The 14,671-nt window shown below is 46.8% G+C and overlaps 1 protein-coding gene across 1 annotated transcript in view; it reads right to left on the bottom strand.

Moving 5' to 3' along the window:
• The window catches only part of Tmem132c (transmembrane protein 132C), a 298,442-nt gene that overhangs the window by 93,080 nt on the left and 190,691 nt on the right, over positions 1-14,671 (bottom strand). The window contains exon 4 of the mRNA XM_055606023.1: positions 307-453. Coding sequence (XP_055461998.1) covers positions 307-453 — 147 coding nt within the window. The remainder of the gene's footprint in view (positions 1-306; positions 454-14,671) is intronic.

Genomic DNA, 14,671 nt, shown 5'->3' with positions numbered 1-14,671 from the left:
TATATATATATATATATATATATATATATATATATATATATATATATGAGACCCCAGAAAGAGATAAGACCATATCTTAGCAGCGGAAGAGATTGTCAGCGATTCATTCTCACCGATGACTAAATCTAATCTGTGTGCAGAACTGAGCACTTCATCACAGCATCCTCTGGGTAAGCCAGGGAGGGCAAACCCCACAGAAGGGAGTCCAGGTGACAGAGTGTGGGGGATGTCATTTCTGTCCCAACGCTCAAAGAGTACACGGTGGAACCTACACATGCTGACATGCACTGTTGGAGGGGTACTCACCTATTGCGGGCCCCAGGGCCTAGGCGCTGGCAGGCCACGGAGGTGGTGGTGTGCTTTCCTCCATTGCCCACCTCTTGCCTCACATCCCACTGCCGAGGCTCGCTGGTCTGTGCAGACAGAATGTTCACCCCTTTCTTCACCTTGGCTCTGTGGATGGAGGGAGTGAGAAAGGGTCACAGATTTGAGCTTTCAGAGGTGTTAGGTCCCACTCAGCTGTTGTCATCAAAGTGAATGGGGGGGTGGCCCTCCTAGGACCACACATGGAGATGGAGGAAAATCCCCCACCCCCTGCTAGGGATTACGGAACTTTCTGGAACATCCTAAGACATTCTCTCAGTAACACAATAAAATTCATATGTGATTCCAGGCATGTAGATCTACCAAGAAGGTTAAAAAAAAACAATCATTTGCTGGTAATAAGTTTATATGTGGTTAATTCCACATGAGTGCAGAGCCCATGGAGGCCAGAAGAGGGCATCAGTTCCTCCAGAGCTGGAGTTAGCGATGTTTGTGAGCCACCATGTGGGTGCTGAAGCTGGACTCCTGTCCTCTACAAGAGCAGCCAGTGCGCTTAACTACTGAGCCATCTCTCTAGCCATGAAGCATGAAGTTTGAAGAAAGACTTGAGGAAGAAGTAAAACCAAAGAGAATGAAGACACAGGAGGGAATAATTCAGAAAGTGACAAGGGAATTAAACACATGAATAACATATTCAGAGATGGTAGAGAACCCAGGAGGATTGTTTATGAATTAGTTCAAGAAACTTCTAAAAAGAGAGTAGGCATTTTCAGACCAGAAGAGTCTGGAAGACTGTATGTAGAATGGATGATAACAAGCCAGGTGATCAGTGCATATTCACACTCTAGGTGCACAGAGGGGTCTATAGTGAAAGACATTTTCCTGGTTAGCGTTAACTGTCACCTGAGACAGCCTGGAGTCATTCAGGAGCCTCAGCTGAGAAACTGGGAAGGACCAGATTGACTGTTGGGCATGTCTGTGGGGGATTGCACTTAGCTGATTTAGGAGAGCCCAGCCTACTATGGGAAGCACCATTCCCTACATGGGGGTCCTGAGTTATTAAAGAAAGCCAGCTGAGCATGAGCCTGCCAGCCCACAGCCAGCATCTTCCATGGTTTCTGTCATGCGTCTTTGTCTGTAAAGTGAATTCCTTGGTCTGGGGTAATGCTGTGTAGAATGGCAAGCTGGGCTGCCATCAAATTCCTGCCTAGAGTTCCTTCAAGGGTGGACTGACTTGGAATTGTAAGTCACATAAACTTTTTTTTTTCTCCAAAAGTTGCTTTTAGTCAAAGTGTTTTGTTTTGTTTTTTTTTTTTTTTTTCCTCCCACAGATACAGAAGTGAAACGAGGACAAGAGTCAAGCTGTAGAGTGAAGCCAGAGTCCTCAGCAGTCTCATGGAAGTGACTCGAATAGTCTAAGCGACGTCACTTCCAGCCTGAGCTCTGTGCCTGGGCTAATTACAGATTCTGTGCTTCCACACATTAGCATTTTCAAATCATTTACTCTCTATGTCCATGCTTGGGAAACCACACGGCAGGTGCTCCATCCAGCCAGGGAGGAAGTGATGGGATACAGTGAACAGGTCCAGACATCAAGAGAGAGACAGGCACCCACTGCAAGGATAGCCTGAGAGACTCGACGTCAACGATGCCGTACTACTTCTCACAGACACATGGACAAATGTCTATTCACCCCAGATAGGGTACCCATGATACAGGAAGAGAAGATTCCTCTTTCATGAGTTCACTGGGATGATTGATAGGAGCATGGGCGATGCAAAGGAGGCTACAGTCACCCCTTCCTGCCACCGCTGCTGGCCGTGGGTGATGATTCATGCAGGCTGCACCCCTGGCGCCCCCAGCACACCTTGTAGGCAGCTGCACTTAAAAGTCTCCTCTTCCCCAGATGCTGTTACTGCTTTGCAAACTTGGGGACCAGCTTGGTGAATCTTCAATCTTCCCAGCTTCCCAAGTTGCATCATTTCTCAGCTTCCTCCCCCAAGGAGGCAAGATTCTAGCATAGCTGAAGCAACTAACAACAGACAGAAAGAGATTCCTAGTGTCTGTGATCTAACTATGTTATGTCTTGGGATTTGGCCAACGAGAGAAGGGTTTGGGACTGGGTAAGAGCCAAACATACAGGAAATCAATAAAAACAATAAAACATAGGGCTGGAGAGATCGCTTGGTGCTTAAGAGCATGGACTGTTCATGTAGAGGACCAAGTTCATCTCCCACCATCCAGGTGGTAATGCATAACTGCTTCTAACTCCAGCATAACTCATAACTCACAGTTCATAATTCTGCTTGTAACTGCTGGATCCCATTGATCCCATAGATCCAACACACACACACACACACACACACACACACACACACACACACATGTACACACGCATGGATGCATGCACCCACTCAGCTATGCCACACACACACACACACACACACACACACACACGTACACACGCATGGATGCATGTACCCACTCAGCTATGCACGAACCCATGCATGAACCCATGAGCACACACATACACAAATGTATTTTTAGTTTTATATTGGGTTGATGTGTTAAGCACACTTACAAGTACAAGGAGATGAGGATGCATTTAAGAGGCACTATTTAAAGGCACACTAGCATGGGGCACCCCATCCTTCCTAGCAGGGAAGCTGACATTCTTGGGTTTTCACTGCTAGCACCTTCTCTCTCTGCTTCTGGGAAGAAAGGCTTCATGATGTGTGACTCAGTTGGAAACAGGCTTTGTTTGCATTTGGAATTTGCTTGAGACTCCAGATTTCAGCAATGCTACAGTCATTCTTCCCGCTGGAGTGTGTATGAACTGGAGAACCCTGGTGGTCTGGGTGGTGGGTAGTTCCGTATGTGAGAGAGATGGAGAGCTAGCCACCGAGGTCAGGAAGGCCAAGGGCTTTCTCTAATCAACATAGATCACTTTCTTTGGTGAGAGCAATGGATGTTTAAATCTATTCCATGGACTGAGCAGGAGGACAGCACCTTGGATCCAAGGACTGGAAATCTTTTGCAAGTGGAGTCAGCACTGAAGATGGTGAAATGAGGCAGTCATCCTTGGGGATGCCCAGCATTGAGGTAAGAAGTGGAGGCGAGGTGGCCAGACGGAGGCTGGCTTTTACAGCATGCACATGTGGACTGGAGCCGCAGCACGCTGGGATAGTCACCTGCATATGTTTCTCTTACATCACCTGCCCCCAACATAGAATGTGTCCTGGTCCCATAAGCCCTGATTTGTAGGACTGCTGTTGTTGGCCCCTTGGATTCCAAGATATAATTTGTTATTTATGGAGCCTGTAGGGAGCCCAGTCTTTTTCAGCACAGGCCGGGTGCTGGGATTTCCAGGAGTGTGTCTCCCCTTAGTGGCACTCTGAGTCCCACTGTGGGCACCTGTGCAGGGTCCATGCATCCATCCTGCATGTTCACAGCCAGTGCTCTCACTCCGTTCTTGCTGCTTAAACACAACAGCCTTACTCATCTTTTCCCAATATGTAATAAGGAGTGATTAAGTATTCTTAGGGAAAAATCAATGCTCAGTACACATTTTGAACACTGAAAGGCTAATTTCAACCCCTGGCTACCTCCCTCTGGGCATTTGTAATCTCTCTGTGTAGTACCTCCTCTAGAAGCCGCTGCGTTCTGCTGGGATGTGTGAGCCTTCATGAGACATGAGAGCATTTTCAAGCACTGCTCAGTCTTAGATTCTGGAGATCTAGATTTTAAACCTCAGACAGAGTATGTCAGAAAGTAAAACCATATAGCAGGTGCTGTTTGGAGGATACAGTCCACTCCATTAGTATATGTCAGAGTCCTAGCCCTGGGTTCTCAGAGTGTGGCTTCATTTATAAATGATTTTGCAGTGGTAGGCAGGTGGGTGGGGACTGCAGTAATGGCTCAGCCGTTCAAGCTTTTCCCAAACAAGCTTGAGGGCTGGTATTTGGATCCACAGAAACTCATGTAAATGCTGGGTGGATGTGCTGGCTAGTCAACTTGACACAAGCTAGGGTTCTCTGAAAGGAAAGAATCTCAGTTGAGAAAAGACCTCCATCATTTCTGGCTGTAAGGCATTTTTTTTTTTTTTAATTAGTGATTGATGGGGGAAGGCCCAGCTCATTGTAAACGATGCCATCCATATTTGGTGGTCCTGGGTTCTATAAGAAAACAGGCTAAGCAAGCCATAGGGAGCAAGCTAGTAAGCAGCACCCCTCTGTGGCCTCTGCGCCAGACTTCCTTTATGATGAACAGCAATATGGAAGTGTAAATCCAATAAGCACTTTCCTCTACAACTTGCTTTTTGATCACTGGTGTTTTGTCACAGCAATAGACAACCTAACTAAGATAGTGGGTGTGGCAGCCTTCTTATAATTCCAGCCTGGGAAAGCTGAGACAAGGGATCTCTAGAGTAAGCTGGTTAGGAAGACCAGCCATTATTGGCAAGCTCTGGGTTTGATTGAGAGAACTTGCCTCAGGGAATAAGATGGTGGATGGATGGAGTTGATATCAACCTCCCGCTTTCACATGCATGTGCATGCACATACACCCACATACACATGTCCACACACATACTGAAAGCACACATAAACACATGCTCATCTCTCTCTCTCTCTCTCTCTCTCTCTCTCTCTCTCTGTCTCTCTCTATCACACACACATGTAAATGGGGAAAGGGTCATTGTGGATATAACCAAGTTAAGATGAGGTCATAAAGGTGGGCCAGATCCAACTACCTAGTATCCTCATAACACGGAAGCTGGAGGCAAAGGCCACAACCGGAGAACCCACCACATGTGTGCAGGTAAACGTGGCTGTTACTCACCAAGAAGAAAGCTCAGGGCAACTTCTGTATCAGTTACTTTTCTCATTACTGGGGCAAAATACCCAATGAAGCCCACTTAAGGGAAGGGTGTGTTCGGCTCACAGTTTGAGAGTACAGCCCATCATGGCAGGAGCATGGGGCAGCTGGTGACATTGCATCCATAGTCAAGGAGCAGAGACCGTGAAACAGTGATGTTCAACCCACTTTCTCCTTTTTATGCAGAGCATGGGAGGGTAGTACCCAGATTCAGAGTGGGTCTTCCCACATCAGTTAACCAAGTCTAGAGGTAACTTTACAGGCCTGTCCAGAGGTCTGCCTCCTAGGGGAGTCTAGATCCTGTCACGTTGACAATATTAACCAGCACAGTTCTTACTATACAGCCTAAGCAAGACATCAGCTGGTACCTTTGTTTGACTTCCCTCTGTACCAGAAGAGAAGACATTCCCAGGGTTTCAGCCACCCATGAGTGGCATTATGCCATAGCTGCCCCAGAGAACTGGCACAGCTGCAAGCATGTGAGAAAAGAAGTAAAGCCATGGCTGCCCACATAGTCTGACTCCTAGGAGATACAAGGCAACAGCCATTGGAGATGCAAGGCAACAGCCCTCACAAGGCAGAAGCAGCAGGTTTAGAGTCTGATTGTTCAATGTGTCAGTCAGAGCTCTCTACCAGTATGGATCCAGCTGCTGTCACCTCTTGCTTCTTATGCCTGGTGGCAGCTGTAGCTAAGGAGGGAAGGAGAGACGTCTGTAGTGGTACACACTGTATGTGAGGGCACAGAGCAGAGGGTATGCCTTCCCACTGCAGGGAGACACGTGAGTTCATATGCAGTCAGCTACCAACCTGGCAGAGTTCCTGTGAACTGACGGGCTGGGGTGGGTGGGGATGGCTGTGCGAACACTAAGAAGGACCGGGTGCGTGTGTGGATTAAGGGACACTGGTATCTCTGCAGCTCTTCTGAGCTCAGGAAAATCATGCTGGTCAAAGCAGGGTGTCAGCAGTTGATGCTCAGGGAAGGTCTCTCTCTTACACACGCACACACACACACACACACACACACACACACACACACACACGGGAAGGAGGAAGAGAGGGAGAGAGGGAGGGAGGGAGAGAACCTCCTTTTGGCTCTGGCTTCCGAGTGTAAGCAAAGCCACTCAGGTTCCAGCCTCAGTTTGTTGGTGTATCACGTACTCTCTGTGATTACATTTATTTGACACTTTTCTTTAGATCAATGATCTCTCTGTTTGCTATAGAAAAGTCATTTCACAAAGGAACCCTCTGTGTAGTTACATACAAAGTGATAAAAATGGTATGTGAATGCACATTGAAGTGAGTATGTGACAATATAAATAAAAACTTATTCATGGATCTTGTAAGTTAATTTGTCTGGCTGCTAGCATGCTCACACTCGCCAGCAAGCAGCAATACACAGGATTTAAAAATGCAGACTTTGGTGAACACAGCTTGGTATAGACAATTTTTTTCTGCCCATTTTTTCTCCTTTCCCTTTCCTCCCCCCCTTTCCCTTTTCTTCTCCATCCCTTCCTCCCTAAGACAGTGTTTCAGCCTGTGATACAAGGTAGCCTGAAACATTCAGCAATCCTCCTGCCTCAGCTTCGCCAGAGGGGGGAATGTGAACTCACTGAGCATGCGCATGGTCATAGTTTGCTCTCAGCGCTGGGGGCTCTTTCCCACTTCCCTTCTCCCACAGGGAGCCCCATGAACATAGTCACCCTGTACAACCTGCCACGCCCTGATAGGGTGCTGAGTGTTCTTGGTGGAGATGGGATTCAGGGCCTACTCCCTCACCTACCTGCCTGCTTCTTAAATTATCTGATGGGATAAATTGTTCACTTCTGTCAAGAACCAAGATGGAGAAAATGAGGAGTCTGAGCCTGGTTCCAAGGCAAGAAATGTCCCCGGGTCATGCCTGCATTCCTAAAAGAAGCCAATGCATGTATGGAGTGCACCGATATGCACGCATGTATGTAAACATGAGTCATGTATGTCACATGTGTGCACAATTGTATGTGTGCATGTGCATTCATGTGTGCATGAATTACATTTATCATATGTGCACTTGTGTGTGCATTTACACACGTGTCTGCATACAGGCATGCACATAGCAAAGCCACTGAACCCCGGCTCTTTCCGGCCCGTGGAATGACTCCGTCCCTGATGTACTGACATCAATGACCATAGCCAGCCTGTCTGAACACGTGCTCCTCACCTCTCAGGTGAAAACAGGAGCAGCCAAAGGCATTTCCTGCTAAGCATCTCTCTGTGTCCTCATAAGCTTATCAGATGCTGGCCCCTTTGGGCCACTGCCTGTGGCTTCCCATATCTGCTTCTATCTTGAGTTAACAGTGACTTCTTTATCAGCAGGTCTTCACTTCTCTGAGCTAGAGAGCAGCAGGGCTCCTGGCACTGTTAAGCTCCATTGACTCTGGTCCTCAGCAGTGGGTTCTCCATCTCCATTGCAGACTGTGGGATAAGATGCTTATTAACATGCACCGTTGCACAGCTTCAACAGGCTTCTCAGACTTCCTCTCTGCTGCCTCATACCTCAAGCTAAACAGCATGAAACAGGCACCTGCTGTATGCTAGAATTTTAGACTTTTCCAAGTTAGTTGTTAGAGAAAACCTTTATCCAACTATAAACCAAATACACTTAGGACTGAATAATTATGAACAAGGAGCTGGCTGTGGAATCTTAGGTACCTGGTAGGCTGAAGCAGGAGAATCACAAGCTGCTTGGGCTACAGAATGAGTTCAAGGCCAGCCTGGATAACTTGGTGAGATCTAGCCTTGCAACAGACTTATAGAAGAGGTAAAGAGATGGCACAGTGGTTAAGAGCATGTTCTAATCTAGCACAGGACCCAAGTTCAATTCCCAGTATCTCTATCAGGTAACTCCATAAGGGCTCTTTCCCCCTCTTCTGGCCTCCATGGACATTGCACTCATGTTCATATCTGTCCCCACTTACACATAATTAAAAATAATAAAAATAAATCTTAAAAGAGACAAAAAGGGCTTGGGCTAAAGCTCAACAGTAGAGACTTTGCCTCATGCGTGCCAGGAACTGACTTCTATCCCTAAAACTCACACAGAAGAGATAGGAGAGGCTCAAAACTCAACCACTCACTATGTGAGTCCTGCTTCCTATCATCTGTCATCTTGAGGTAATTTCTGTCAGTGTTCTATATGCAGGTCAAGGTCAACTTCTGTACCTGGAGGCATCAATCTCACTAGTACCTGAACATACACTTGGCCATCAGCAGAGATGACAAGTAGAGATGCTTCTCCAGAAGCATCAACTGTCACACCATGGGACCAACTGACTGGGTCTGCATTAGAGGATACTTTACACAGAACTATGTTCTCAGAGTCCCATACCCACTCTCCATCTGTATGAAGGCACAGTCTAATCACCCATGCCGAAAATTCTCTTCACAGTGCTCATCTCCCTACCCCCATCCTAACCCTTGGCTCCTGACCCCCGACGCTGTCACTGACTTTCTTATTTCCATCTTGCAACCTCTGAGACTTATTTGGTATCCCATCCCTCCTATGTCCGTCCAGTGGATTGTAGCCAAATGAAAGATTAGAGGGCATGCTGGGAAGATTTGTTAGTAACATAATTATTTCCCCATTATCATTCCTTCAGAATTAAATAATCTCAAAGAATGAGAACACTTCTAATTATTTCAAGAGAATGTTCACACAATTGGTTTAAACTCATCAAAAAAAAAAAAAAAATCCAAACAAGATTCCTGCAAAGCAGGGCTCTTACACTCTCACATCTCATCTCTCTATGAATGGTGTTTCTTCCTTTTCTCCTGAAACTGATATGTATTTAACCACCCATTAAATTATCGTATTGAATATGAGTCTGTGGGTCTGTCTGCATGGTCCTGAATTATCCCCGACTTTCTTCCTTTTAATTACAGATGCAGTGACCCACAGGCAAACATCAGGCAGAGCTCAGGAATCCTGCAGATGAGGGGGAAGAAGGGTTGTAGGAGCTAGAGTGGTCAAGGACACCATAAGAAAACAGGATTGGCCAAACTGGGCTTATAGGGGCTCACAGAGACTGAAACACCAACCAGGGAGCCTGCATGAGACTGACCTCTGCCCTCTGTACATATGTCACAGTCATGTAACTTGGCCTTCATGTGGGGCTCCTAACAGTGGGAGCAGGGGCTGTCTCTGACTCTGGTGTCTGCCTTTGGGTCCCTTTTCTCTTACTGGGCTGCCCCTTCTAGCCTCAATAGGAGAAGATGTACTCAGTCTTACTGCAACTTGGTATGCCAAAGCTGTTTGATATCCATGGGAGGCCTTCCCTCTTCCAAGAGAAAGGGAAGAGGAAGGGATGGGGGAAGAAGGGGAGAGTGGGGGGAAGGACTGGGAGGAGAGGAGGAAGGGAAACTGCAGTAGGGATGTAAAGTAAAGAAATAAATTGAAATTTAAAAGTTAATAAATAATATTAAAATAGCACTTTCTTTATTCTTCAGAATTTCATACCTGTTTCTCTCCTCCAACTCTCCTCATATGCCCCGACAAGTCCCCATCCCTACTTCATGTCTTTTTTTTTAATGACCCATTAAGTTCAATTAATCCTGCTCATATGCACATGGGTATGGGAGACTTATCAGACACACCCTCAAAGAAGAGGGATTCGCCTTCCACCAGCAGCAACAACTGAGAGTTGATCTTCTGTAGGTGGTGGGACCAGGAGGTCATCTCTTATCTGTGTCAGAATGTTGACTGGATTGATCTTGTGGAGGTAAACACAGCTGCTTCAAGGTCTTCAGTGTAGCGTGCAGGTCTGCCAGCAGAATCCCACTTCACTCCTCTCTACCCTTCAGCTCCTACATTCTTTCTGCATCTTCTTCCAAGACATTCCCTGAGCATGTGAGGTCCCAGTCACACCTTTACACTGGGTTTATAGTAAGTAATATCATTAGAGGACACCTTGCTGGTTAGACCAGGAAACGTGAGCGTGGGCTATGAATGCCAAGCACAGACTAGATCAGCCTCCTTGTGAATGTTTGGCTTTGAGCTTTGCTGGCTTGGAGGCCATGCAGGCAAGCAGGGACAGTGCTTGTCTCTGAGAGATGCTGCCTGGGTCCCTGTCTGGAATGACTGGCAGGAGATGTTCAGTTGTGAAGATGAGAAGAGGCATCTGGTACCCTTGGCATTCCACCTGTTTAGCACCACATTTCCCAAGCAGGAAGTGGCTCAGCCCAGCCGCAGACACAATGGTATCTGTGACAGATGGGTCCTATCCTACTCTGTTCTAAAGAACCAGCCAGGAAAGTCCCAAGGTAGAAGGTCCCAGTGGTGTGACTGTCCCCCAGGACATCTGGTGGGATGCTACAGATATGCACTTAGCAGGGTGAGGCTGGGAAGCTGCTAAATAGCCCACAATTCACAAGGCCGTCCCATTTCCAGACTCATGTATTCACCTTGTTCCAAATTTTAGCGTTCTTGAGGCCTGGCTACAAGGACAAGAAGGCAGAGCCTGACCCAGTAAGCAAGCAAGCCAGAAAAACCACTGTGCTTTGTAACCCCAAGAATAGATTATCATGGGCTTTGCCACCTTCTATGCACAAGTGTGTCAGAGCTTGCCACGCTGTATGCATACATGCTGAGACAGCTAAGAGTTCCAAAGATCTCCCCACATCTGTTGCACAGCATATACCAGCACAATGCTAGTTTAGTAATGAAAGTATAAGCCTCCAGGAAGGTGGTTCATGTTCACAGTCTAGGAGTGTTTCAGGACAGACAGAGTGAAGGAAGACACAGAATTCTAAAGGTGTCACACCATGGCTGTTTATCGCTTGATGCTGGCTAGCTGTAAACAAAGCCGTATCTCTCTTCTGCTGCCCTGATTTTGCTGTTTTTGCTTTGTTTTTGAAACACGGTCTCACAATGATATGTGGACCATGTTGGTATCAAAAAACAAAAAAACAAACAAAAACCAAAAAACATAGACATCCATCTCCCTTTGCCTCCTGAGTGCTGGGATTAAAGGTGTGCACCCCCATGCTTGGCCCTTATTACCTTCATTTCAAGGATCATGTGGCAGGATGGAAATGGCCATGGATCCTGGTTCTGCTATGACTATGAAGAGGTCCAATGGCAGCCAGGGTGAGGATGGCCACTCTTGTTTCTAGTATCAGCCTATTTTCTGCTATATGTCTTGCCACGCGGGGTCAGAACCAAGCCCATGATCAGTAATCAGCCCTCTGCTCATTACCAAGGATGTGTAGCAATGACTGACATCCATCACCATCTTGACAGGGTCTAGAATCGCCTGGGACACACACCTCTGGGCATGTCTGTGATGGAGGTTTATTGAGAAGTTTAACTGAAGAGGAAGATCCCCCCTAAATGTGAATGGCACCATCCCTCAGGCTAGAGTCCTAGCCTGAATGAAAAGGGGGAAACGCATTGAGCATCGGCCTCCATTTCTCTGTTCCTGACTGTGGATACAACATGCCTCACAGTCTTGCCACCACGCCTTTCCCCACCATGACGGACTGTGTACCCTCAAACTCTGAGCCAAACAAATCCCTTCTATCCTAAAATTGTTCTTGTCGGGCATTTTGTTACCACAATGACAAAGGTTATGACAACTGGGTGGCAGTTCTTCGAGCCAGTGATGGCTAGAAATTAAAGTCTTGACCCTGTGCTTTTCCACTATGGTAGAGAAAATGAGCTAGGGATGATGCACACACACACACAGACACACAGACACACACACACACACACACACACACACATCACTGCTACCTTGGTGGAAACCACACACTGCTCTCAGGTCAAGAGCCACTAGTACAAGACTGTATTAATAATAAACACCATAGAAGGCAAAAAGGCCCATCTGTCAAGCTCCTAATGGCTCCCTAAGCACCTTCTCAGCAGCACCTGCAGCTTTCTTGGAAGGCGTGATGGCCAGTCACGGAGGAGCCAGGGCAGGAGGAGGAGGGCTCCAGTGCAGCTGGTGCATAAATATTGAATGAGGCTGACCTACTAATTTGCCCCTGAAGGATCCTCAAGTCTCTCCCCAGCACAGCCATGAAACTTCTCAGTAAAACTTCTCAGAAAAGGGCAATGATGGTCAGCTCCCAGGACAGGCAGGCACTACATTCCACCTTCTTCTTGAACCTCACTGCCACCATTCTTGTCCTGCTGTGTTGCAGGACACAATGACCTCCCACTGTAGCTTTCCATACCTTACCCAGCCTGCTCAGCTCTCAGTTTGCTAGCACCAGAATGTCCTCTCATGCAAACGGGGTCTGTGGTGTCTTTTATCCACTACTTTAAGTGTGGTATGGGATTTAAAAGCATGTGCTTAGTAGAGCACCTACTTAGGCTCAAGATGGGTCTGTGCCAAGCTCAAACCCTCCACCCTTTAGTCATGAACCCAGCGATCACCATGAATTGCTTTTGTACACTCCCGACTGCCTCTCAGCTCATTTTACAATTCTCAGTCATGAAAACACGACACGCCAGAGGTGTGCCTCTGAGCTTCACTCTGGCAGTGCCCATCTCCTGAATGCCTTCTCTCTGCGCTGCCCTAGCTGGTGGCTCTCCCTCTTCTCAGCTCAGATGTACCTTAGGGAGGCTCACAAATAGTGGGATTTATCTTCCCATCTCTGTCTTTTGATCCTATTTTAATTTTACCCACAGCCTTTATCCCTGCACACTGAATTTATTAATTCCATCCAACAAGCCACCCCATTAGCAGGCAGACCTCACCAGAGGCAGCATGGTACGACTTTGGGTATAGCCTCATTCCAGATTGAAGCCTCACCAGAACAAGGTTGGTGTGACCCTGTGCATCTCCTTAGATTCTCAGTGATTCTCCACCCACAAGTGATGGTATTAGGAGATGGGTCCTTTAGAAAGGAATCAGGGCATTACTGAGAAGCTTCGTGAATGGGAATAGTGTCATTATGACAGAGACCCTAGAGCACCACCATGCCCTTGCCAAGCGAAGACATACCTAGAAGCTACCATTTATGAATAAGGAAGCAGCCCTCACCAGTCACCAAGTCTGCTGACGTCATGACCTTGGACTTCCAGCCTCTAGATCTGTAATGGATTAGCAGTGGTTTGATGTCACCACTTGATGCTCTTTTGTTAGCACAGTCCTAATGAAGGAAGACAGAGGAAAATTCTCTCATTCGCACATGATAGTAGTAGTTCTAGGACCTGAAACAGTACACAGCACAGGGCACTCATCACTCCCCTCTCCCCCAAGTCTCAATCAACACTGCCTTCAACTTTGAAATGGAGAGGCCATCTGAGATTACACTTTGGGGCTCAGCTTTATGTGCTGTTTTTTGCTGGAGTTTCTGTTCTGTACTCGTGGCTCACAGGGGACGAGACTGGACCAGATGGGTGTGGCATCTTGGAATTAAATCTACTGTGATTCCTCTTCTAAGACACAAGGAAGGTCTTCCTTCCTTAGGGCAGGACAGGGGTATCCGCTAACTGGTGAGATCACACTCTTACCAGCAGCAGAGAAGCACAGTGAACTCTTAATGGTTCTTGTGATGTCTGCTTCACCAGTGTCCCTGGTGGCTCCTTCCAGCTGCTGTCCTGGACTGCAAGCTCTTCCCAGACAGTGTTGCATTCACAGAATCCTGGTAGGAAACTGGATGCAAAACCTTGTCTCTGCAAGGCGATGGGCTCATCATGCCTCAGCATTTCAGGAGCATTGGGCGTTCCCTCACAGCGTCATTCTGGGGTCCCAGGGCTACCAGCTTCCATATTTAGAAGTTCTTCTGTATATGCCTGGGGCAGTGTCTCCTACAGTTTGAAGGCGAAGATATCTGAGCCCCCAAATCTGCATTCTTACAGTGAGGGATGCCTTGTCCTTGGAGGAGACATGTAGAACTCAGGTCACCATGGTGTCACTGAGATACAGCACACTGGAACACTCACTGTCACAAATTAATGATAGTACCAGGGGCTTCAAAAAGTCAGCTCAAGAAGTGCTTAAGAAAATATCAGGTAGGAGATATGGCTTAGTTGGAAAATGCTCGCCACACAAGCCTTAGGCTCTGAGTTCTATCCTTATAACTGACATTTAGTTGGGCAGTGGTAGTACACATCTATAATCCCAGTATTTGAAGGCAGAGGTGGATCTCTGAGTTCAAAGCCAGCCTGTTCTACATGGCAAGTTCAGGAAAGCCAGGGCTACAAAGAGAAACTCTATTGTACCATGCACACACACATTTTTTTTTTAAATGCAGTAATAGCAGTCTGCCTTACTGACTTACTCAGCAAGTTCTGTATCAGTGAGACAATATGTCTCAAAAGACAAGATAGATGATTCTGGAAGAATGACAGCCAAGGTTGCTCTTTGGCCAACACACACATACATTTTCATGCATACCCATGCATCTACCCATGCATCTACCCATGCATCTTTACCAAAGGTTATATATATATATATATATATATATATATATATATATATATATATAT

Source organism: Psammomys obesus, unplaced genomic scaffold (genome assembly GCF_907164565.1).
Source record: "Psammomys obesus unplaced genomic scaffold, mPsaObe1.curated_primary_1811, whole genome shotgun sequence".
Lineage (NCBI taxonomy): Eukaryota > Metazoa > Chordata > Mammalia > Rodentia > Muridae > Psammomys > Psammomys obesus.
The sequence above is the reverse complement of the archived record's forward strand: the minus strand, read 5'-3'. Positions and strand labels throughout refer to the sequence as shown.